General features: G+C 57.7%; 1 protein-coding gene across 4 annotated transcripts in view; it reads left to right on the top strand.

Moving 5' to 3' along the window:
* Window positions 1-25,285, top strand: part of ITGB2 (integrin subunit beta 2) — a 35,514-nt gene that overhangs the window by 6,128 nt on the left and 4,101 nt on the right. Inside the window, exons 1-13 of one of the 4 annotated variants that reach the window (XM_082392533.1) lie at window positions 1,726-1,741; window positions 1,943-2,025; window positions 13,022-13,082; window positions 13,376-13,464; window positions 16,188-16,368; window positions 17,421-17,591; window positions 17,821-18,062; window positions 18,960-19,115; window positions 19,872-19,967; window positions 22,335-22,424; window positions 23,313-23,453; window positions 24,732-24,919; window positions 25,003-25,247. In XM_082392533.1, the coding sequence (XP_082248659.1) occupies window positions 13,025-13,082; window positions 13,376-13,464; window positions 16,188-16,368; window positions 17,421-17,591; window positions 17,821-18,062; window positions 18,960-19,115; window positions 19,872-19,967; window positions 22,335-22,424; window positions 23,313-23,453; window positions 24,732-24,919; window positions 25,003-25,247 (1,657 nt within the window). In that variant the 5' untranslated portion in view covers window positions 1,726-1,741; window positions 1,943-2,025; window positions 13,022-13,024. Of the gene's footprint in view, window positions 1-1,725; window positions 1,742-1,789; window positions 2,026-11,184; window positions 12,726-13,021; window positions 13,083-13,375; window positions 13,465-16,187; window positions 16,369-17,420; window positions 17,592-17,820; window positions 18,063-18,959; window positions 19,116-19,871; window positions 19,968-22,334; window positions 22,425-23,312; window positions 23,454-24,731; window positions 24,920-25,002; window positions 25,248-25,285 lie in introns of those variants that run through there. The other 3 variants (XM_082392534.1, XM_082392532.1, XM_082392531.1) reach the window with 3 other exon arrangements.

Raw genomic sequence — 25,285 nt, forward strand, 5'->3', positions numbered from 1 at the left:
ACTGGTTGATATTTTCCCCCATCTCTTGTCTCGGGTTCCCACACCTCCTCTCCTCTCTTGCAACCTTCTCTTCATCTTGGGGGCTTCTCTCCAGCCTGGATTTTGCTACTGCATCCCTGCCAGACCATTAACCCCACCCTCTGTCCCCATTGCTCCTATGTACTGGGAGGTGAAGTGTTGACCTGATTCGGGTTCAGGAGTAGAAGTTGTGATTTTTATGTTATTTACTTTATGATTCACTTACTTTCTATTGCTGTTTTCTCCAAGGCTTAGGACAGCAAGCGACTTGTGTCTGTGAGTGGAGCGTGTCCTTGTGGTGTCACCGCCAGCGACAGTCAGTGCTCCATCTGGTGCGTCACCAGGGGGCGTGATTCGGGGACGTTCTCAATCTCTCCTTCCTTTTTTTGTTGTATTTTCCGGAATAGTTCCATAAAGAGGAAGTTCCCTTGATAGAGAACACGTAATTGGAGTTTGTTCTATTTTTAAAACTCATCAAGACTATATTTGAGGAAGGTGACCCCTTCACAGGTCCTGTGACCCTGGAAACTCTGGGTTCTCTGGAACTTCTGAAATCATCCCTGATACCTTATTGTGTGTTTTTAATTCACAATCCTTTCTTGTTTGTTCTGTTTCCCTTGCCTTAAAAAAAGGATTTTTCGTATTTTCTTCTTTTTCAGATGTATACTTCCTATTTCTATTCTTTAGGAGAGTTTTAATTGTTGTCACATATAAAATTAAATATTTCCTAGCAAAGTGTCCATTGATGGGTATCAGAAACAGCAGCATGCCCCCTTGCTCATCTGTTCTGCTCCTCTAGGATTTTTGTTTCAAATCGTTAATATTTTTACCTCTATTTTAAAATCAACAATTACTTAGGCTTAACAATTTTTCCTTATTTCTTTGGTCACCTTTGCCTCAGCGACCCTTGGATTCCTCTTGGATTTCTTCATCTGTCTGTCTTCATTTCGGGAGTGCATCTTCCAAATAGATTTTAGGGTAGTTATGTATCTGAGCCCTGGTTCATCTGAAGACTCTGCTTTCTGTTTGTTTGTGGATGTAATCAGTGTCTCCTCTTCTGCTTCCCTTCCTCCCCATCCTAACCCTCCCCTTCCCTCGTTCTCCCTCTCTCTCTGTCTCTGTCTCTCTCTGAATCTGTCCTGCTTTCTTTCTATCACTAATGTTCTGTGATGGCATCACAATTTAACCAGTTTCGGGACCTTTGTTCTTCCTCCCAAGCCATGCAGCAGCCTCTTCATCTGGGTCCTCTCTCTCGGAACTTCTCTTCTGTTGTCTGAGTCTCTCCCCTCTCTGTTTACTGTTCTCTCCTGGAATTCCTGTGGGCAGCGCAGGGCAGATGGACTTGCCTCTTCCCTGTCCCACTGTCCTCCCAAGCCGATGCCCTCATCCTGCCCTCCAACTGATTTGCTCTCCAGCTTCTTATTCTGCCCTTTGGTCCGTGTGATGCTTTTTTATTTCCGTGACCCAAGTTTGAGTCCCCAGTGCCTGTCTGCTTCTTCTTTGGTGGGTGCACGCTCCCCTCCCGTGTGCTCAGTCTGCAGGCCGGCTCCCTTCCTGGGGTGAAACTTCCTGGGCACCGCCCTCCGGGGTTTTCTGTCCCCTGCGGGGCACGGCCAGCCCCTCGGCCCGTGGGGGCGTCGCATGGTGCCGCCGGAGGCCCTGCTCCCACTCCATCCTCCCTGCACGCTGTTCCACTTCCAGCTGTGAGCGTGTGTGACGGATGGTGTGTTCCCATTGTGTGTTGCTCCTCTGACAGCCCTCTGTCGGAGGCCCTGTAGGCAGAGGGACTGAGGTTGGGAGGGACGCGTGTGGTGCAATCAGCCACATGTAACTACTTCCTCCAGTTCCTGACTTAGAACAGGAAGCATCGTGCCCTCACCAGCGGGGTCTCAGGCGGGCCGGTGTCTTCCCACACCTGCTGCAGCACCAGCCTGGTGAAGAGTGGAGCCGAAGCCCCTGCCAGCCCAGCCAGGACCACCCCTGCTGAGACCTCCAGGGCGTCGGCGGGTGAGTGGACAGAGGCCCCTCTGTGTCGGGCTGGTTCATCTGAAGGGGGCACCTCAGCCCTGAGGCTCTTCCCCCGGCCGTGGCTGCTGCCTTTCCCAAGGCGGGCAGCTCCAAGGGGCCCAGCCTGCAGAGGACCTGGTGGCCCTGGTCCGTGTCACACACCCTGGGATCGTCCACTCTAGGCCCCCTGAGCTGAGGTCCGGCAAGGGGAAGTGCTGAGCCCACCGTGGGCAGAGCTAGTGGCGGGGTGATGGGAGGGATGTAACCAAGGAGGTGGGACCGGCATGGCGGGGGGATGCACTCAGACCCCAGCCTCGGCTCCCCGGGTGAGGGTCCCTCAACAAGCCCCAGGCACTTGCTGAGCCCCCAGTGCGGGGGCTGCAAGGCCCGGCAGAGCCAGGAGGAGGCTGGGGGACAGGCAAGACCCCCGTCTGGTGGGTACGGGGCCAGCACGGCCAGGCTCTGCAGGAGGGTCCCTTGGCTTCCCCAGCTGCGCCTTCCTCTTCCTGCTTGAGCGGGTCCCGTTCTGTCTTCACAGCTCCGTGGTTGCCGGGGTGGTTCTGTCCTCCAGCAGAGTGTGTGTGTGCGTGAGCGCGTGTGTGTGTGTCTGTGTGTGTGTCTGTGTGTATGTGTGTCTGTGTGTGTGTGTATATGTCTGTGTGTGTGTCTGTGTGTCTGTGTGTGTGTATGTCTGTGTGTCTGTGTGTCTGTGTGTGTGTGTGTGTGTCTGTGTGTGTATGTGTGTGTGTCTGTGTGTGTGTGTCTGTGTGTGTATGTGTGTGTGTCTGTGTGTGTGTGTGCACGGTACATTGTCTCGGGGGTGGGTCTGCTGCTTCTCTCGGACTCCCGAAGTTTCACCAGCTCTGGCCTAATGATGTGAACACGCTGGGTGACAGTTAAGCTTTAGGGGGTCAGGCATTGGATGTCTGACCTAAACCTCCCACAGCCAGGCCCCTGGAGGCCTGTCCCCTTAGGAGTGGGGGGACTGGGGCCCGAGGACCCGGACAAGCGCTGGGCGAGGGGACTCACGGCTGCCCCAGGGCTTTGTCCCAACGGGAGTGAATCGAGGCATTTCTCGAGGGGCTCGGCCCGGCAGCCAGACACCGCCCCACCGGCCTCGGGTTTCTCGCTGAAAGCTGCGTGGACTTGTCTGCCTGCGGCTGTCAGCTTGCACTGTGCCGGTCACGGTCACCTCCTGGAGATGTCACGAGGGAAGACAGCCCAGACAGCCAGGGGCCCTGCAGAAGCTCAGCAGAGGGGCCACCACTGTCCAGGGGAGGAGAGAGGCCTGCCCTGCCTGCACCCTGGCAAGATGGGCAGGAGATAGGCCGGCTGCTGGGCCTCCCACCTGCGAAATGGGCCGGTATTTACACTCCAGCTGACTCTATATCAAATTGTAATTCAAAACTCACTTCCCTGGAGGGGGCGGAGGTGTGGGCCTGCGTCCACAGGGTCCCGCGTGTTCAGCTCAGGCCGAGCTCCGCCGGTTACAGGGCTGTGGAGAGGCGTCCGCCCCACGAATGGGGCAGCACGGAGCCCGCGGTGGCCTCTCCTGACTCAGGCCCCGCCAGCTCTAGGATGGGTCCTGGGTGGCAGGGTCCGGCGGCCTGCACACCTGCCACTGCGAGCGGCCCACGGTCCCGCCTGAGCCCACGTCGTGGGACAGCTGCCGGCGTTAATAACTGTGCCCCCAGCTGAGAAGCCCCATCCGGCGCTCCCCGCCAGCACTAGGCAGTCTCCTGGTGACGCCCCGGTGACACCACCAGGCGGGCAGGGCTGGGATGCTAGTGTGGTCACTGTCTGTTTCCCTTTGCGCAAACTGGACCTAAAATGGGGTGTCGGTTCTGTCGTCACCTCACCCAGACCTGCCCGAGCGGGGAGCTGAGGCCCGACGGAGGCGCTGAGGCCCCCAGGGAGCAAGCGGCTGGCGGGGGAAGGTGCCGAGACCCACCTGTCCCAGCCGTGCTGCCGCGTGTCACCTGCCTGGCCGCTGGGGCCCCGTCCCCCGTCAGGCTGGTGGAGCCCACGTTCAGCTGTAGCAGCGGGCGGGGTCCCCCGGCTGCTCGGAAAGAGCCCCTGCCTTCCCCCTCCCGGGCAGGGTAGCCCATGGAGAGGGGAGTCCTCGGTGGGCCTGGGGGTTTCCAGTCTCTCCCACCGCTGACGAGTGGGTGTCTTGGTGACATGGCAGGTGCGGTCAAGTCCCCGAGCTGCCAGCCTGTGACCCGGGCAGGCCTTCCTGCCTGGTCCAAGGTCCCCCCCACCCAGAGCCGGGGGTGTCCGGGCGGCTCACTCTCCAGCAGTCGAGCAGCAGGGCCGGGGGTGCCAGGGAGCCAGCAGACCCTGGCTTCCGCGCGAGCCCCGGCACGGTCCCTGCTCAGCACGGCGCCCCACGCGGCCCAGGTCTGAAACCGTGTCACGCAGGCTCAGGGGTGGGGTGCCACCACCGCAGGGCTCTGATGGCGGTGGAGAGAAACAGGAGCCGGGTACCCTCACTGCCTCTGAAACACACGGAGCAGGAAAGCACGGCTCTGCCTGCTCACCTCGAAGTGGTGTTAAGAAACACCTCTAGCAGCTTTCCCTGACCCTGGGGTGTTCATGTTGGGGTCTGTACTAGTGCGAGCTCCCCAGAGAGACAGAACCAATAGGATGTGTACACGTGTGCCTGTGTGTGTGTGTGTACAGAGGCAGAGATTCATTTAGGGGCTTGTACGATTGTGGAGGCTAGCAAACCCCAAATCTGCAGGGTGGGCTGGAGACCCAGAGGAGAGGCGACATTGCAGCTCAAGCCCAAAGGCCGTCTGGAGGCAGAGGTCTCCCCTTCCTGGGGGACATCAGTCTTTCCTTCAAGGCCTTCGACTGGTTGGATGAGGCCCGCCCACATCATGGAGGGCCGTGTGCTTTACTCAGAGCCCACTGATGTCATGTTGAGCTCATCTAAGAAACACCTTTGCAGCAAACATCCAGACCAGGGTTTGAGCAAACATCTGGGTACCATGGCCCAGCGGAGTTGGCACATGAAATTCACCATCACAGCACCCTTGGCTCTCTGTGACAAGGGAGGAAACTGAGGTCCAGAAGGGGAAGTCACCCGTCCACACTCACTCGGCAGCTGGGCGTAGACTTGAGCGTGTCAGCCCTGGGGTCAGGCTGACGTGGGCCCCAGTCCTGGCGTCTGTCCTGGCTGTGCGGCTGAGGGCCTGACCCTCTCAGAGCCCTCCCTAGGAACAGGGAGCAGGTTTGGTCCACCCGCAGGGCAGCTGCGGGCGAACTGAGGCTGTGAGTGCAGAGTGTAGCCAGGCCAGCAGGGTGGGCAGTGCCCTGCCCTGGTCCTCTGGGATCGGGGGTCCTGAGTGGCTCTCCAGGCAGGGACCGCCACCCACTAGCCGAGGCTCCCTTGAGGACTGACCATGTCTGCCGTGGTCCCCAGCGCTGTGGCCCAACCTTGCACAGCCACTGCCCTCTTCCCAGGAGTCGTCACAGAGCAAGTCGCGGCCCCTTTCCCATTGGCAGATGTGGGGTCAGGCCCCTCGGATGCTCAGATCTGGCCAGTCTGAGATGCAGAGGCCTCCGCACCCATGTGGCCTGATTCCGCTGCTCTGGAAGCTTCCGGAGGGAAGGTCGTCTGGGTATGTCGCACCCTGGGCTGCAGCCAGAAGTAGTTGGAAGGGTTCCCTGCTGGCTGAGGAGCTAAGGTCAGGGATTGAGGTCAGCCTCCTTGACGGACGAGACCTCACCGAGCCAGGGCTCCTGCCTGACGGGCCTCCGTGGGCACGGGGCAGGCCTTCTCTCACAGTGTTCCCGGGGCTGGGGGCACACAGAAAGGCAGCCCCTCGGGAGCCGTGCTTCCACCAATTTATTTTTTTTGTAAACATATTTTATTTGTATATGGTTACAAAAGACAAAACAAATGCTTTATAATTTGTTGCAAGTTGGAAGCATCCGACAGTGGTCTGGAGGCCCTTGCTGAACACCTAGTGATGAAAACCCACCAGTTCATTTTTAAATAGTGTGGGTGTGGCCATGCGTTGGTGTCTGCAGCAGTGGGGCTTTCGGGTGTGATGGGAATCTGGAGGAGGTGTGGGGTGTGGAGGTGCCCTAAGGTCTTGGCAGAGGTCAGAATCCTAGAATCCCGGAGAGCAGTGCCCAGGGGCCAGACAGGCAGCACTTGTTCAGTGAATGAATGAGTGAGCAAACGAGCTATGAGCAGATGTCCCAGCAGGGGGCCACTGTCCTCAGAAGTGTCAGCAGTGGGAACAGAGAAACTGACCACTTTAGGAATCTAGAGACATTTCCAAGCAATTCCTCAACCACCACGATATTCAGATTTTCTTAAATGTATGAATTTAAAAAAAAATCATTATATATGTTTATTGCAGAAGGTTTGGAAAATACAAACCAGAATAATGAAGAAAATTGAAAATACTTCTAATGCCACCACACAGAAGAAACATGGCCTATTTTGGTTATTTACATTTATTGTTTTCCCACACAGCGACTTTTGATTGTAAAAATTGAGCTGCGAGCAGCCGTTCACACATTTTCATGCCATGTAGGTTCCGCTGGGTGGGCCTCAGGGATGTTAAAAACAGTGTCCAGTTTGACAGCTAGACCAGGAATCTAGATATTTTGATTACAATACCCAATTATCTGCCAGAGCAACCTTTTCAAATGTTTGGTAACAAGCTGCATTTCTTCTTTTGTGAATTATCTGTTCACAAGATCCTTTTCTATGGGGTATTTGCCTTTTTGTTATTATTTCTAAAATCTCCTTGGACACAAAGATTACCATTCACCTTCTGCATGAGACAGGTACTAAATATTTTCATCTATTCAATTTTTTATGTACAAAATTTGTTTTTAGAGCCTGTCTTCTTTTTATTTATTTAATTTATTCAAGTGTAGTTGATTTACCATGTTTCAGGTGTACAGCAAAGTGATTCAGTTTCATATATATATATTCTTTTTCAGTTTCTTTTGCATTATAGGTTATTACAGATATCGAATATAGTTCCCTGTGCTATACAGTAGGTCCTTATTGTTTATCTATTTTATACAGAATGGTGTGTATATGTTAATCCCAAACTCCTAATTTATCCCTTCCCCCTTTACCCTTTTAAACCATCAATTTGTTTTCTATGTCTGTGAGTCTGTTTCTGTTCTGTAAATTAGTTCATTTGTATCAATTTTTAGATTCCAAATATAAGTGATATCATATGCTATTTGTCTTTCTTTGTCTGACTTACTTCACTTCGTATAGTAATTTTGTAGGTCCTTCCATGTTGCTGCAAATGGCATTATTTCATTCCTTTTTATGGCTGAGTAGTGTTCCACTGTATATATGTACCACATCTTCTTTATCCATTCCTCTGTTGATGGACACTTAGGTTGCTTCCATGTCTTGGCTATTGTGAATAGTGCTGTTATGAACACTGGGGTGCATGTATCTTTTCGAATTAGAGTTTTCATCTTAGAGTCTATCTTCTTCTTTTTTTTTTTATAATTAATGTGTTTTGTTTTTGTTTTTAAATATTTATTTATTTATTTATTTATTTATTTATTTATTTATGGCTGTGTTGGGTCTTCATTTCTGTGCGAGGGCTTTCTCCAGTTGCGGCAAGCGGGGGCCACTCTTCATCACGGTGCGCGGGCCTCTCACTATCACGGCCTCTCTTGTTGCGGAGCACAGGCTCCAGACACGCAGGCTCAGTAGTTGTGGCTCACGGGCCTAGTTGCTCCGCGGCATGTGGGATCTTCCCAGACCAGGGCTCGAACCCGTGTCCCCTGCATTGGCAGGCAGACTCTCAACCAGTGCGCCACCAGGGAAGCCCTTCTTCTTTTTTTTGATATTTATTTATTTATTTATTTGGCTGCACTGGGTCTTAGTTGCAGCACGCATGCAGGATCTAGTTCCCTGACCAGGGATCGAACCCAGGCCCCCTCTATTGGGAGCACAGAGTCTTAACCACTGGACCACCAGGGAAGTCTGAGTCTATCTTCTTGGTATTTTCTCCCTTAGTTTTTACACTCAGTGTCCTTACTCTGAGATACACATTCTTCTATTCCTTTTATCATTTTATTTCCTAAACCTGGGTTTACGGGTCCCATGGTTTGAAGGGGGCACTGCCATGGCACGTGGCTTCCCGGGAACCTGCTGTGCCTGGTGCCTTTGAGGCCGGAGTGCCACTGCTTGCTTCCCTTCCCCTGGCCACCGGCCCGAGGGCCAGGGTCACACCGACTTTGTCCCCGAAGCTTCTGGATGCGTTTTACAGGCCAGTGCACAGCTCACTGCTGCCTTACCTCTTCCTTTCCTAAGCTCCCTGGCGACTGCCATACAAGCTCTCTTCCAGATGACCCATTTTATTGCTTTTTCCAAAGAAATGATTTTCAATGTCTTTATCAATTTTAGCTTTTCTGTTTGTTTTCAGATTCATCGACTTTTTCTGTTGTCTGTGTATTTCCCACCTCCCTTCCCTTATTTCCTGAGCTTTGTGGCTCTTTCTCTCACGTCTGAACTTTCCGTCCTGCACGTTTATCATCATTCCCTTCCGTCAGGCAGAAAAGCATTTAGGGCCTCGGGCTTCTCTCTCCATCGGGGACCCGTTGAACAGAGAAAGTTGTGCTGTCTCTTTTCTGAAGTGTCTGTACATATAAATTTGATTTCCTCTTGGACTTACGGGATATTGGGCAGAATGTTTTAAAGGTTCTAATTAATATGTGTGTGTTGGGGTGGCATCTCATTTTATTCCATTTGGTCAGAAACTGTGGCCCTTAAAATTTCTACCATCAGCCTTCACGGGTGGTGAACGGAGCAGTGATGAACATGTGCAGTGGATTCTCCTGGGGCCGAGAATGTGTGGGTTCAGAGAATACGGGGGTGGCCTCCTCCTCAATCCCCTCTGCCCTTGTCTTCTGATCTGTCTGGAAACTCCGTGACCTGGGGCAGGGGGGAGGGGTTCCAGCCCCCACTGGAATCCACTTCTGTCCAATTCTTTTTTGTCTTTACATAAAGCAGAAACGACCACACCCTAACTTTGTCTTTTGGTTTAAAAAGGTTGATGCCTATTTTAGATCCATTGTCAACACTGGCCTTTTTCTACATGAAACAGCCTTGAATCCTCAGCCCCTGGCATGAATACCGCACCCCTGCCTTCCCCTCTTTTAACATTTTCCTGACAGCATCTCTGTTCCTTGCCACTTGCTGGCCATGCCTCTTGGAAACCAGCACCAGGTGGTTTATGGTCTGACCTTGAACGGTCAAGGGCAGGCCCTGATGCCAAGTCCTGACGGTCGGTGAGTCCTGGGGCCCCACAGGGCCTTGTCTAAGGGTCTGCACTTTGGCAAACCTTTCATCTTTGACAGCAAGCCTGATCCGACAGCAGCTTACCCTGCCTCCGACGTGGGGCCTCCCTCTGCCACTTAAATTTTTCTTTCTTTTTTGATGTTTCCTCTTTCTCTTCTTTTACCAAATAGGGACAATGGGCTTTTGTGGAGTGTGTGGGATTTGGAAGGAATATATCCTATTTTTCTTCTGATGTTCTCTGATGGACCCCGACGCTCAGAGCTTTATTCATCGTGAAGGGTGATCCTCAGGGTGCCCGGGGTCCACGGGGATGCGCCACTTCCTGCCATTGCACTCGGTCGCGCCAGCAACCCCCTGTCGGGCAGGGTCAAGCTCAAGGGTAGTTCTGACGCAAAGTCCTCACAGGCCCGTGGGGCCTTGGGTTTCTCAAGCCACCTCGACTTGGGGTTTTGCACCTTGAGTCCTGGGGCGGGGCCGCCCTTAGATCTGGGGAGAGTGCAGCCTGGGGGCCGTCGGAGTGGCAGGGAGGGTGCCGCAGGTCTGGGTTCGGGTGGCCCAGCTGGAGCCCGCGCCCTCCTCCCTGCTCTCGGACCAGCTGTCCCAGCCGAGTTGGGGCCTCACATTCACGAGGGCGGTCCGAGCCTGCCCTCCCCCAGAGCGGGACCAGGCCCGCAAGCCCTTCCAGGCACACAGAGGGAGCCGAGGCAGAGTATGCCGCTGGGGCAGCCGGGGACCCGGGCACGGGCACTGCCCTGCGCCGTCCAGGGGGCCGGGCCCCAGGACGACACCCAGAGGAGGCCTTGGTCTGTGAGGCCCCGCCATGCTGGTTGCGGCATCGGGGCCTCTGATGGCCAGTCCTGGCTGCCGGGCGCGTCCACTGGGACCCCTGCCCGGGGCCGAGAGGAGGGCTGGCTGCAGGCTCCGCGCTCCGAGCTCCCAGAGCCACCGCGTGTGCGGGCGTCCTGCCCCCGAGGGGCCGTGGGCACTGGGGCTGGGGCGGAGCCGGTCGCGGCGGGAGTCCAGTGCTTAAGGGGGAAGAGAGACCGGCGACGCCCCTCCTGTGGACGGGACCTGTGGCCTGTGGGTCTTCTTGCCATAACCAAGGCGCTCTCCCCACCGCGTGCGCGGGTGCGCCCGCTGTGAGCGGCACCGGGTCCGCATCCTGCCGCCGCCGGGGCCTCGGTTTCCGCAGGCGAGGACAGGGGTTTGCCTGCTGGTTGCTGTGACTGTTTGGGGTCCGTGGCCACAGGAAAGGGCGTCGAGCTGCTTTTGGAGGGCCTTCCCCACCCCTGGCAGGACTGGCCCCCCCGCCGGCTACGTGCACAGCTGGGGCGCCTGGGGCGGGGGCTCCCCGACCTCTACTGGGAGCAGCCTCTGCCCCCGAAGTGGGGTGCTGTCCTGAGGCCGACAGGGCCCGGCGGCGCCCAGGTCAGCCAGGGGGGTCAGCGAGCACGCGTGGGCCTCACGGGGCATCCGGCTACGGAACGGTAGGGGGCCCAGGGGGCTCTGGGGCAACACGGGGCTTTCACAAGTGGGTGGGCGTGGAGTAAACCGAAAGCACCTTCCCAGCTCCCGCTCTGTGACCCCGGAAGCCAGAGCAGGGCGTAAGTTCTGCTTTTGACCCGAAGAGGAAAGAAAGGGAAGGGGTCTGTTCTGTTTTGACACTTCTAGCTCCTGATTATAATCTTGGTGGGGACTGGGGTGTGGGGTCACCCCCAAAAAGACCGGAGAGTGGGGCTGGGCGGGGCCTCTAAGCACTGGGTCTCCCCATGGGACCCCCTGGGATCCTCCTCCACCCCAGAGCCCCTGGTACACGTGCAGGGGTTACGGGAGAGCAGAGGCGAGGGCAGGACCCACCTCCAGGTGCACCCAGAGCCCACAGGCCACGGCAGAGGCCGCCACGGCAGGGGCCACATGGTCTTCCACACAAGTGGACCTTGGGTCGGAGCATGTGCCGGCCCGGACTCGGGACCCTGGGCGCACCATGCTGGCCCAGCACCGTCAGGCGGCGTGCTGGGGAGAGGGGCTGGCGTCCGAAGGCAGAGTCAGGGTGAGCCTTGATCTTGGTTTCTGATAAAACACTCCCCTTCCTGCCTGCTGCCTCTGGTTTGTTGGCTCCTCAGCACCCGCTCCGCTCTCTTGGCGTCAGATTAAAAGGCAGCAGCCCTACGGGTTCTCAGACGTGGGGGCTCGCGGGCCCACGAAGCTCTGCCACGCCTCCCGGGAGCTGGCCTGGAGGAGGGTTGGGCCCAGCCTGGGTCCCTCGGGGCACTTCCGGGGGAGGGTGGAGCTGCCCTGCCGGCCCCTGCGCAGCGGGTTTGAAGGTGCTGCTTCCACCTCCAAGACCCGGAGCCCCAGCGCCAGGCCCCCAGCCCCGCCCCATGCTCTTGCCTCTGGGAACATCAGGACCAGCCGGTGATGGCCCAGCGCCCTGTCCACGCCTCACCCCAGGCCCAGCAGGTGTGGACTAAGAAGAGCAAAATAATGGTCGCCTAGAGCTCGTGGCCTCGGGCAGCAGGTGACGGCTCTGCGGGCCCTTCTGTGGTCAAACAGCCCAAGTTCGTGTGCCTGATGCACAGTGAGGCCAAACAAACCGAAACATCGGAGTTTGGAGCAGAGAAAAGTTTATTGCAGGGCCGAGCAAGGAGACGGGTGGCTCAGGCCCAGAAAACCCCGAGCTCCCCATAGGGTTTCGGCAAAGCGTTTTTAAAGGCCAGGTGAGGGAGGGGGGTCGCAGGGTATGCGATCAGCTCGTGCACAGTTCTTTGACTGGCTGATGGTGAGGTAACAAGGCGGGGTCACAGAGGTTCACATTATCAATCCTTAGGCTCCAGTAGGTCTGGGGGCTACATGTTCATGGTCATTGTGCAATTAACTTCTTCCATTTGGTAGGGGTTTTAGCATCTGTAAAACAGCTTAGGATATGTGCATCAGATACCGTTATCTAGGTACTTCAAGGAGGAACTAAAGATTCTGTGACTGCCGTATGGCTGATTTACTGTTTGAATTCTTACCAGTTCTCCTGGCCCAACTGCTACTTTTGTCACAACGTGTTCACATTTTGTGACTCAGGGGAGGCCTGGGAGACTAAGCTTTTCTACAGACAAGAGGCAGGAAGAGGATATGGGGGGAGGGGTCTGTCCCAGGCAGGCCCCAGATGTCCTGCCCGATTACACTTCCTCGCCCAGCGGGCAGCTGGCACGGTCCTGGCGCCAGTAGGTGCTCAGAGTTGGCTTCTCTTCCAAGTCCTGGTTCAGCCTCCTCCCAGGAGGCCTGGGCCGCCCGAGTCTCTGCTCCAAGCTCAGCTCAATTCACCGAGGGCTCAGGGCCACGAAGGCCACGCGGGGCCCTGACCCGGAGCGCGCGGCACCTTGGGCGCCTGTGTGTGCGCACACGCGTGGTGAGTGTGTACGTGTGCGTGTGAGCACGTGTGCGTGTGTCACTGCCAGGAGGCCCACTCCCTGATGGTCCTCGGAGGCTGGGGGCTCAGCGGTGTGGGGCGCACGCAGCCCCACTCAGGCCTCCTCCCCCGCTGGCCCGCACAGCCCCGCTGAGGGGGGTCGGGGAGACTGCCCCGTGCTGGCTGCGCCCCAGCGCTGAGCACCCCTCGGCAGCAGGGACGGCCCGCCCAGCTCTGCATCTCTACGCCCCAAGTCTGGGGCCCCAGGCCCTGTCACCGCCCCTGTCCCTCCACAGGACATGCTGCGCCAGCGCCCCCTGCTGCTGCCCCTGGTGGGCCTGCTTGCCCTCCGGTCCGGTGAGTGCCGCGGGGGGAGCTCCTCATGGGAGGAATGGGACCCGCCCTGGCACCCTCCTGCCCCGAAGTCCCCTGGTGGAGGCTTAGGAAGGGCCCTGCCCTGCCGTCCTCCTCCATTCCCCCGCCCACCGTGGGGCCCACCCTCCTGGAGGCCGCTTCCCCTGGGGCCCTGGTTTCCTCCCTCCCTCCCGCTGCCCCTTCTTCTCCACCACCCCCATTCACACCCCCGGTCCCTGGAGGGCCTGCTGCCTCTGTGGGGGTCTACGCCCACCAGCCTGTCTCCTCTCCCCCAGTCCTGTCCCAGGAGTGCACCAAGTACAAGGTCAGCACCTGCCGGGACTGCATCGAGTCAGGGCCCGGCTGCGCCTGGTGCCAGAAGCTGGTAAGAGCTTCACTGAATGCCGTCAGCCACCCTGAGGGTCCTCACGCCTGGCCTGCCCTTCCCCGCTTCCCTCCTCCTGGGCTGGACCCCCTTCCCTGCCCCTGCAACTGCTGGCCTCCAGGAGCTTCACCACTCCGCTTTCTAGTGGGGCAGGAGCAGCCCAGGGACACAGTGCTGTCAGAGAGACAGACAGGCAGACACAGCACGTCCCCAGGCAGCCTGGCAGAAGCAGATCTGAGAGTGAAACCGCTGGGTGTGGACAGGTGCAGCCCGAGCCCCAGAGGCAGGAGCCCTGGCCAGAGACAAGGCAGAGGCGCTTGCAGCAGGAAGGCAGCTGCTGCCACCCGCCCGTGTGCCCCGCTGTCCGCTCCCGGAACACGGAGGACTGGGGAAGTTCCCTGCTGGAAACCTAACTCTCTGCTGTCCTTAGTGACTTCATGTTTTACTTGTGAGACCCTCTGGGAAGAAAGGCAAAGGCCCAAGACGGCCAGGACTTGGGGTAGCTCCACCTCCTCCTGGGGAGGACCCCTTCCCTAGGGACCCCCAGATCCTGACCATGCCCTCCTCACGGGGGTCCCTGACACCACAGGTTCTGACACCACAGGTCTGTTTGGAAACACACACATGCACACATTTTTTTTTTTCTCAGTTGTTTGAGGGTAGCTTGCAGACACAAACCCCTTTGTCCCTTAATATTTCCAGGGACTTTCCCGAGAACAAGGCACTCACAAAACCACAGTGCATTTATCAAAGATTGGAAACTTAACACGGTACTTTACGCTGATCAAGTTTACACACCTTGTGCAAATTTTGCCAATTGTTCCAATAATGTCTTTGATATCATCCCCCCCTCCCCTCCACTCCGCACCTACCCCACTGGTCAATATTATAATCCAGGGCCACACATTGCATTCAAATGTCTCTTTATCTCCTGCAATCTGGAACATTCGTCAGCTTTCTTTGTCTTTCACATCCTTGACATTTCCGAGGAGTTCAGGACAGCAGTTTTGCAGAATGCCCATCATATGGGTTTGTCTGGCATGCCCTCTGATTCAGCCCAAGGTGGGCGTTTTGGCAGGAACCCCATGCAGGGCTCCTGTTGTCACTTCGTCCTGATACTGGGGATGCAGCCTGGACCACGCAGCTGAGGTGGCGTCTGCCAGGCTCTCCACCATGACGTCACTATTTCCCTTTTGCAATAGTAAGTAAGTTGTGGAGAGATACTCCGAGGCCAGGAAATACTCTGCTTCCCATCAGGCTTACACCCACTAACTTGAGCATCCGTTGGTGTTGGGTGCCTGAATCAGTTCTCACTGGGATGGTTGCAAAATGGTGACATTCCTGTTCATTACTCCTTCTAATGGCTTCTAATGTAAGGAGGAATTTTTCCTTCCCCCAATCTCCCTCTCTCTGTCTCTCTCATCGGTGTGGACCCGTAGATGTTTATTTTATTCAGTAGCTTATAAGCTATCACTTTCATTTTGTCATTTTGAAGCTCAAATTGTTCCCCGTTTGGCCTTTGGGAGCCCCCAGGCTGGCCCTGTGTCCTGTCAGCACGCCCCAGCATCACTTCCTGAGCTCTCTTACTCTCTGGGATCAGCAGAGCTCCAGGCCCGTCTGCACTTTCCTGGCCCCCACTGGGGACTCAGACATTTCTCTGAGGGTTCCTGGTTCCCCTTCATGAGAAGCCAGGCTCCCAACATCCGCAATACATTTCCCCATTTTCTTAATCCTACGATTCACAGAAAGTGGTTACAGAGTTGCTACCCACACCACTGCAGGGGGGAAATCGGGTGTGGTCTGTGTTGTCTCCTCTTGTTGGGGTGCGGTCATAGTCCCGGCTTAAAAAGTCCCTCCTCAGGTTGAATTTCTCCCTTCCCTTTCCTGAGTTTATCATATGCATTTGAAATGCAGTCAGGTTCAATTGTTTCCGAGTGGATTCCATTTTAGGGGTTTCTTCCGTCTCCATTCCTGTTAATTTTCTTTCCCGAGTACTTAAATCATTGATAGGGTTCCAAAAGCGAGGACAGTTCAGAGGCAGCTCAGGAAGCACCCCCCCTCGGCTGGCCCCGCCCCGGCACTGGGCACGCCCCCTGCACCTGCCTGGTCTCCTACTGCGGTTGCTCTTCCGAGCCTCCTTTTGTCGGAGGAAGCCGAGGGCAGGACCCTCTGAATGCGGCCGCTTCTCTCTCCCTGCCATGTCCACATCCAGGGGGCCTTCGTGGGGGCACAGTGGTCACGAGGGAAGACCCAGGACCCCCACGCTCCCCTCCGGCCTGTTTCCTTCTGAACTGCCTGGCCCAGAGCCCTGGCCTGTATTCCAGGTCCGCGTGGTGCCTGGGGGCTAACACGTGGGCCAAGAGGGGGCGCTCGCGTCCCCTTGGGAGGGAACCACTCCCTCCTTCGTCGGGTGCTGCTGACGCTGCCCAAGGGCCTGAACACCCTGGGCCAGATGCTCCGTGGGCCGCGGAGAGTCCCCGTGGCTCCACCTGGGGCTGGAGACGTTGGTTCCTGAGTCGCCTCTGCCCGCTCCCGGGCTCTCCTGGGATGCGGAGCCTCGTGAAGAGGCCCTCCGGAGGCCGCCCAGCCCCTGCCTCGTCCCGCTCCCACCGGGACTCCTGACCTGAATCCGGTGCAGATGAGGGGGTCAGCTTCGCACAGCACCCACAGTGTGGGCTCCCATCTTTTCTCTGCCCCTGACCCCTGACCCCTGACTCCCCCAGAACTTCACGGGGCAGGGGGAGCCTGACTCCACTCGCTGTGACACGCGCGAGCAGCTGCTGTCAAAGGGCTGCCCGACGGATGACATCATGGACCCCAGGAGCCACGCCACGACCCAGGAGGACCAGGTGGGGGGCCAGAAGCAGCTGTCCCCGCAGAAAGTGACGCTCTACCTGAGACCAGGTAGGCTTGGCCTCGGCTGGGGGTGAGCCAGCCCCTGATGGCCGTGTATCCACGTGTCCAGGTCAGACAGCCAGGTGGGCTGGGCGAGGCCCTGGGACTGCTGGGGACCAGTCTGAGCTCTTCTCTCTGCCCCGGGGAGGATGCCCGCAAGAACCCCGTCCGCGGCTGGCGCCCAGTCTCTCTTTCAGCCCTGAGTTCTGTGTCCTTTTTAAAAGGGAGAACAAGCCATCTGGAAAGCACTCATTTGTCCCACTCTCAGAAGGCCAGGTACTCTTGGCAAAGTAAAGGCTCTGACAAGTCCTGCAGCCAAGGAACCCTAGTAACCATTTAAATCAGTGTTGCCCACCTGACTTGACCACGGATCCAGGTTCAGGACATAGCACCCTGTTAGCGCTCCGAGAAACGCCCTTCAGGAAGGCGGCGTGGTGGAGCAGCAAGGGGGTGTGGCGGATGGGCCTGGGCAGGGCTGGGGTGGCCACACGTGGGAGCTGATGCTGGAAGGTGGGCCAGGCAGAGGGGACTCGATTCGGAGCTCGATTCCTCACGTCTTTGTCCAGCACCACCTGTGTGCTAGACACCATCCTGGGAGCTGGGGACACAGGCTATTCGTATTGACAGATAGACAAGTAATTACAGGTACAGGTGGTGATTAAGATGACGAAGAGCTGAAGCCAGCGGGATGTGATTGAGGAAGGGGGATATCCCCAGGATGGCCAGGGAGCCCTTTCCGGGCGGACGGATTTGCTTGCTGGCTGGTGGTAGAGAAGGTCTTGCTGGGGAGATCGAGGGAGATCCAGGTGGATCTCAATTTCAACAATGCCAGATAAACAACGAACACTTTTCAGTATCTCTGTGCCCAAATAGTCTTCTATTTGGGAATGTGCTCTTTATCTGAAATTCGAATCCGAGTAGGCGCCCTGCATCTTACCCGCAGGCCTCAGAGAGTGGGGAAGTCATGAGGGTCCTGAAGCGTGCAGGGGGCACCAGTGCCCCCGAGCCCCGCTAGATGAGGTGGTGTGCCTTCACTCTCCCGCGATTCCCAAATCCCGCAGGTCAGGCGGCTGCGTTCAACGTGACCTTCCAGCGGGCCAAGGGCTACCCCATCGACCTGTACTACCTGATGGACCTCTCCTACTCCATGCTCGACGACCTCATCAACGTCAAGAAGCTGGGGGGCGACCTGCTCCGGGCCCTCAACGAGATCACCGAGTCCGGCCGCATCGGTGAGCTGCCCGCTCCCTCCTCCCCTGAGCCCCGGCCAGCCTGCTGCCTGCACGCCCCCCAGGCCCCCACCCTGGGCACCTCTGCGCCCCCGCGTCCCGAGGGCAGGGCACCAGGGCTCCAGACCTAGTGTCCCTGGGTGCAACCCCCCAAGTGCCACCTTGCTTCCTCCTCCCCCCCCACCCGGCATGAGGTGGGGAAGCCGGGGCTCACGGCCCGCCTGACCCCTAGGCTTCGGCTCCTTCGTGGACAAGACGGTGCTCCCTTTCGTCAACACGCACCCCGAGAAGCTGCGGAACCCGTGCCCCAACAAGGAGAAGGAGTGCCAGGCCCCGTTCGCCTTTAGGCACGTGCTGAAACTCACCGACAACTCCAACCAGTTCCAGACAGAGGTCGGGAAGCAGCTGATCTCGGGAAACCTGGACGCCCCTGAGGGCGGGCTGGACGCCATGATGCAGGTCGCCGCGTGCCCGGTGAGGCCCCTGCCTGCCCTGATTCCTCCAGACCTGGGGGCCTCCGTCACGACACCTACAGATTCCACTATTAGCTTGCGACCCTGTGCAAATCTTTTGAAGCCTAAATGCAAGGAAATGATCCTGTTAAGCAAGACCCCTGAGCCACCTAACCCTGGCGGGTCCTGCAGTAGAATCACCCCCGCTTCCAGTGCCCCTCAAGGAACAGAGGGTGTCCTGGCCAGGCTCCCCGACAGTTATGTGGCTTTAGTGTCGGTGCCGGCCGTCCCCTGCCCCCTGCTGACCCCTCGCCACGTGGTCCTGTCCGCCGCTGTATTGTGATGGGTTGCAACACATCGACCCGTGTATAGCCGCACAGTCCTGCCACCTTCACAGAGCAGACCCCAGTCCCCGAGACTCTCTGGTCCCTGGGTGCACCATCCTGCATCGCAGACACACATTTTCATTTCTGTGTGAGGTCACGGTTCATGACGCGCGTGTGCCCTGGCTCTGTCCCCCCCTCATCACGGTGTCCGTGGGTTCCTCCCTCTGTGTTTGCAGTGCTTTTCCCTGAGATAAACATTTTTAAGAATTTTTTCTTCTTTGGGAGTATCCCCTTAGGAGGTGGTCCTAGGTGTGAGCTGATTGGGCCACCGAGTATGCAAATGTAAACATGCATTCCTGTCCCTTCGGTGTCCCACACGTTCACCTGGGCATCTGGGAGGTTGTCGCCCCACAGACACTTCTCGGGCTCCCCTGGGCGCTGGGTCCTGTCTCTGGTCCTCCTGCTCCCCAGAAAACCCAGGGGGGGGGGCACACAGCCCTGAGGCCGACACGGCAAGCTCTGCCTTGGCTCCTCCAGTCTGTGGGTCCCCGCTGGGGAAGCTGAGGCAGGTCACCCTGCCCTCTCCTTGTCAGGAGGAAATCGGCTGGCGCAACGTCACCAGGCTGCTGGTGTTTGCCACGGATGATGGCTTCCACTTTGCGGGAGACGGGAAGTTGGGCGCCATCCTGACTCCCAACGATGGCCGCTGCCACCTGGAGGACAACATGTACAAAAGCAGCAACGAATTCGTGAGTGCGGTGTCTTGGGCGGGGGGAGTGGGGAGGTAGGCTCAGTCCCAGCCCGGGGTCCAGAGGGGTGGGGAGGGGCCCTCGCTCTGGGGGAAGCACTTTAATGGCACCAAGAGGTCAGAATTCTCTGGTCCAGGGCTGCTGTGAAATGATGCTCGGCACCCTGGCATCGTAAACCCCAGGCACTGCAGAGGACTTTAGACATGTGACCCTTGGGGTCCTCCACCTGCAGCCTGCAGACTCGAGGTGGGTGTTGGTGGCAGCTCTCAGGGGCCCACCGACTGGGACAGGACAGATGTGACATCTGAGGCTCCGGTGAGCCTCTGCCTGAAATTGCGCACGTCACGCGGTTGTGAAAATAGGTGCCACTGTGCTGGGGGCAGCGTCTGGGATGCCGCCCCCAGGAGAAGTCAGAGGCGCCTCCCCAGCGCCCCACAGTGTGGACACCGCCAAATGCCGCTCACTCTTCTCCACTTTGAGTGTCTGGGAGCGGTTACTTGCCACTGGATTTCTTTTTTAGTGCATTGATCAGGAAGCACTTCGCAGCTTTTAATATTTTCTTGAGTGTATTTCAATATTGTCAGTTTCCCTCCTAATCCCATTATCTTACGCGTTTGCGAACATCACTGGGAGCGGCCCCATCACAGCAAGAGGCAGGCGCCCTGGGCCGTCACTTCTGCCGACAGGAGCGGACAGGCAGCCTGGATGGCTTGTCCCCAGCCTTGGGAGCCATCTGACCGGGGGTCCCCTCTCTAGGATTACCCGTCGGTGGGCCAGCTGGCGCACAAACTGGCAGAAAGCAACATCCAGCCCATCTTTGCTGTGACCAAGAGAATGGTGAAAACGTACGAGGTAAGCGGGCTTGAGCAATCTGGCAGGACATGGCGTCGCAACTGAATGGTGACAAAATCCAGGGTGACCACAGCCCGAGTTCTGCTTCCGTGCTGGGTGCGTGGGCTGTGGCCACGCGGGCGGCCCGAGCTTCAGGGAGTGAGCGCTGCTGCTGAGGGACTGAGGCCTCGTTAGGCCACATGACGCTGACAAGTCCTTGCACTTCAGTCATCGTGGTTTTGCCTCAACGAAACCCTTTGGGTCTGCAGACCCCATCCTTCATGTCAGGGAAAGTTCCTTGTTTTGTGTCCACATACGTTTGCACGTCAACACCGTTCACGCAGTATAAGGTGTACACGGGAGGGTTCTGGAACCCCCAGAGCACAGCTCAGTGTCGCGAGGAAAACACCCCCATAACCAGCAGGCGCCCGGGCCCCCCAGCAGCTGTGACAGCACTTCCTTCCCGGCTCAGGAGACCTGGGTCTGTCCTGACTTTTCTGAATTGCTGTTCTTACTAAATTTTTCTGTGGCATGGAATTCTCGTGGGGAATTTTCTTTTGTCTTAGAGCGTTTTTCACCCCTCCTCCCTTCTCCCAGTCACTGTGGGGCTGTTTTGCTTGCTGTGCTTTCATCTGCCGGGCTCAGCGTGGCGGCCTCTGGCTGCGATGGGCTGGGAGCGCCTCCTGGCCCCTCTCCTTCCCTGAGTCCCGGTCCCCTTCCTGCTGAGGCCCGTGGCCTGCTGTGCCTGTGTGGGGCGTTTGCCAGTGGGGCCAGCCGCGCCTGCCATCAGCGTTCCTGGACCCCAGACTGGGGACAGGTTGCAGGGGACGCCGAGGGAGGAGGGGCAGGTGTCCGGAAGACCCCGGGGGCTGGCAGTGGGAGCTGGCCCAGCCACAAGGACAGCAGGGCTGGTGGCCGGGTGCCGCTGAGAGAGCACCCGCCCACATGAGCAGCCCGAGCGCCAGCAAGTCAGGGCCTCGCAGCCGCCGTGTCCCCAACCGTGTTACGGGACGTAACATCTCCTCGTCGCCAGGAGGTGGCGGGTCCCAGTAATTTGCTATTAGGAGCAGGAGTCGTGTCCCAGAAGGCAGTGTGCTGATGGGGTAGAAGCTGGAGACGGGAGACTCGGACCCCAGACCCTGCTCCCCGACAGCAAGGACAAGGCCCTGGGCAGGTCACAGGCCTTTCTGAGCCTTAGCTTCCTGACCCCGTTCCCGGGGCTCCTAGGGAGGGGGGTCGAGGAGGCCCGCGTCTGTATGGGCAGCTTACGCTGGACCCTCCTTAGTACGTGTTTCTGCACCGAATGGAGCAGGTGGCCAGGAGGGCTCTCCGAGCCCTGGCGGGGTCCCGAGGCTGAGGAGGAGGGGAGAGGGGGGCAGAGGCCGGAGGTGGGGTGGCCAGGCTGTGTGTCCTCGTGAGCTTTGTGGGGGAGACTGGACTCCATTCTGGGGCGTCACAGCAGGGCTTTGTGGCAGGGACGTGACCCACCCTTGGTTCTGCAAGATAAAGTGATGGTGCAATTTCCCGTGAAAGATGGGCTAAGCTAAGGGTGGCAGGGGACACAGATGTTCCCTGGAGGCTGCCCCAGGCTTGTCTGCATGACCCCGGGCTCCGGCCTGCCCACCCCAGAGGTGCCGCTGGACCAGCCGGCCCCGCCTGCCAGAGCCAATTGTCACAATGTTGTTTAACACAGCCATTATGAAAGTTAAATTATGTCAACTCACACGCTCACAACACATCGCTTCCTGATTTTACGCCACATTTCATGATTACCTGTGCCCTTGGGTTGTTTGTACCTATCACATCTGCGTGATGGGGGGGGGGCATCTTTTTTTTTTTAATAGACTTATTTATTTATTTATTTATTTTATTTGGCTGCGGCAGATCTTGAGGCATGTGGGATCTTTCGTTGCAGCGTGGGCTCTCTAGTTGTGGCGTGTGGGCTTAGTTGCCCCGTGGCGTGTGGGATCTTAGTTCTCTGACCAGGGAGTGAACCCGTGTCGCCTGCATCGGAAGGCGGATTCTTAACCACTGGACCACCGGGGAAGCCGCCGGGGTGGCATCTGACCACGGCGAGGCACATCTTCCCAGCTCTGCCTTCAGTGCTGGGACATCAGCCAGGGCGGAGTACTTCTCCCGAGGAAATCGGCAAACGCTGCAATTCAGGGTGTTTTTCTTCCTGAGAGCCAGTGGTTAAACGTTTGCCTGCACAACACTTGACCACATGCTGTCTTAACTAAATACAGTAAGAAATTGGGTGCAGGGTTGTCTGAGCCATCTCAGAAGCAGGAAGGAAACCCTCTGGGATGTTATTACAAAACTGGGTGGATGCTGAGGTGTCCTGGTACCAGGGTTCTGGCCACGCCCACCTGTCTTCTTCCCTGACAGAAGCTCACGGAGATCATCCCCAAGTCTGCAGTCGGGGAGCTGTCAGACGATTCCAGCAACGTAGTCCAGCTTATTAAGAAAGCCTACAACGTAAGTGCCCCCTGGGTAGTCAGCCAAGATGCCGCCCCGCTGTAGGCCAACAGGAGGATGGTCTGGAGAGGAGAGCCCCTGCGTTCTTGGGCCATCCTCAGGCACTTCCCCAGGGCAGCTGTCCTCCTCGTTGATGGTGTGGTAGGTGCCACCCCAGGCCCTCCATGCCTTCCCTGGGACTCGAGCATCAGGCCCTCTTCCAGCCAAAGGGCCTGCTGGCCTCGCGAGCACAGCTCGCTGGGAGCACCCAGTAAGCACTGATGACACTGCATTGAGTCAGAGCCCCACTGAGGCAGCTCCGTTTGCTGCTCGTACCCTCTTGGAGCCCTAGGCACCCCCCACCCCGAGCAGGCCCTCCCAAACTCCAGATGCTGCCCATGGGGGGCTCTGTCTTTGCACCAATGATGCCACCTTCAGCGAGTGGCTCATTCACCTCTCTGTGTCTCTCTATCTCTGTTTCTTGGCTCATTCACCTCTCTGTGTCTCTCTATCTCTGTTTCTTGGCTCATTCACCTCTCTGTGTCTCTCTATCTCTGTTTCTCTGTCTCTCTTCCTGTCTGACGGTCTGTCTCGCGCTCTCTCGTTCACTTAGACAGTTTTTCCAGCTCCCACCCTGTGCCAGGCACTGGGGTTTCAGTGGTGGGTGGACGGTCGAGCTCCCGTTCTTGCAGGGCTATGACCTGTCTTCCACTGGCCTGTGTTGGGGGGCGTGGCATGGGTAACCCTGCCACCAGCGGCATGGGGTGCAGGACCCGGCGCCCATGGAGCTCTCAGTGGACACACGGGTGGAGGGAGGGAGATGAGAGGCGTGCCAGGCGTCGGCTGGGAAGGGGCGGGAAGGGCCGGGGACAGCGGGGTGAGCCTGATGGCGATGCTCTTTGCCCGCAGAAACTGTCCTCCAGAGTCTTTCTGGATCACAACACCCTCCCTGACACCCTGAAAGTCACCTACGACTCCTTCTGCAGTAACGGGGTATTGAAGGTGGACCAGCCCAGAGGGGACTGCGACGGCGTCCAGATCAACGTGCCGGTGAGGCTCCCTCCCGGCCTCTGGAAGGGGCTCCCCCAGGGACAGCGAGGGAGGGTGCATCCCAGCACACGGCTTCACAGGGACCAGCAAGAGGCGGGGTCCAGTCCACCGCGGGTCCAGTTCCTTCCCTTGAAAATCCACACACACTGTTCGCGGCCTGGTGTACACCGACCGCCGCGAGGACGGCAGCGCCCCCTGGGGGCAGATGCTGGGTACAGTGCCACCCGCCTAAGAAGGGCGTTCCTTCTGCACGGGGCATCTGCTTTGGTTTGATTTTCTTGATTTTTGTGTTTTTGTTTTTTGACAAAGACATTAAAGCAGGGGCCACACAAATGATTATAAACAGGCACTGAGTTATTTCCCTGATATTTTAAATTTGTCGTGACCAGAACAATTAAACTTTTCCTTTCTCCAGCTGTGAATTAATATTCAGCAAAATACTTGCTTTTATTTCTAAACGACATCGGAATTCTTTCAACTCTGTGACTTACTAAATGTGTGTGACTTTTTAGTGAAACGTATCCCCCTCATACTGGGTGATCCATACAGGAATTTATTCAGTCTTGTGACTGATTGATTACTTCCCTGATGTTTCTGCTCTGTCTTAACGTACGGGTTGGAGATTCACTTACATTGATTTGCAGTGAGGCTTGCCGTGGACAAGCCGGTGCTCCCTGAAGCTCAGTGCTGGCTGAGCAGCAGTGCTGTGTGAGTGGCAGGGACTTTGCCCTGCCCGCTCGGTTCCCCTTGGGCATTCGGGGTCAGAATACAACCCCACATGCAGAACCTAGGACGTCCTGTGCGATTTTGGCATCTTAGCCTCCAGGCTTCAGGACAAAATACGTGGAGAAAATATACATCATTTACAAAGTCACTCTAAAATTCTTTAAAAGGGATGTGAGATTAAAAGTATTCTAAAGACATCCCTGCCCAAGTCCAGGCCACCAGAGGATGGTGGGGGGGGGGGGAGCTGGGGGAGGGGTGGGGGGCATGTTCCAGCATCTCTGACTCTGAGTTTCCAACTCTCATCCTCTCTTCCCTCATCTCCCCTCCCAAGTCCTGGAGCCACCTGGAGTGTCCATGTCCTTCCCTCCCCCCCACCGACATGCACTCCCCCGGGGGCCCAGCAGGGGCGGTCCCCTCCATGCTTGGGAGCCCAGGACGCTGACCCTCACCCTGCTAGGCCATGCCCTTGTCCACGCTGCCCAGGGAGGAGATGGGAGCAGGGTTGTGTGCCCGGTGTCCAGTGTTCACCTGAGCCCTGCTTTCCCACTACAGATCACCTTCCAGGTGAAGGTCACAGCTACAGAGTGCATCCAGGAGCAGTCATTCGTCATCCGGGCGCTGGGCTTCACGGACACGGTGACTGTGCGGGTCCTCCCCCAGTGCAAGTGCCGGTGCCGGGACGCGAGCCGGGACCACAGCCTCTGCGGCGGCAGGGGCTCCATGGAGTGCGGAGTCTGCAGGTGCGGCCGCGGCCCCGCCCCCCGCGCAGGCGCCCCGCAGCAGAGCCGGCGCGCGAGGGCCCTGACCTCACATCCCGCTGCAGGTGCGACGCCGGCTACATGGGGAAGCACTGCGAGTGCCAGACGCAGGGCCGGAGCAGCCAGGAGCTGGAGGGAAGCTGCCGGAAGGACAACAGCTCCATCATCTGCTCGGGGCTGGGGGACTGCATCTGCGGGCAGTGCGTGTGCCACACGAGCGATGTGCCCAACAAGAAGATCTACGGCCAGTTCTGCGAGTGTGACAACGTCAACTGCGAGCGCTACGACGGCCAAGTCTGCGGGGGCGAGAGTGAGCGCGGGGGACAGACCAACCGGCGGAGCCTCAGC

The sequence above is a fragment of the Balaenoptera borealis genome (assembly GCF_965194805.1).
Source record: "Balaenoptera borealis genome assembly, chromosome: 5".
Classification (NCBI taxonomy): Eukaryota; Metazoa; Chordata; class Mammalia; order Artiodactyla; family Balaenopteridae; genus Balaenoptera; species Balaenoptera borealis.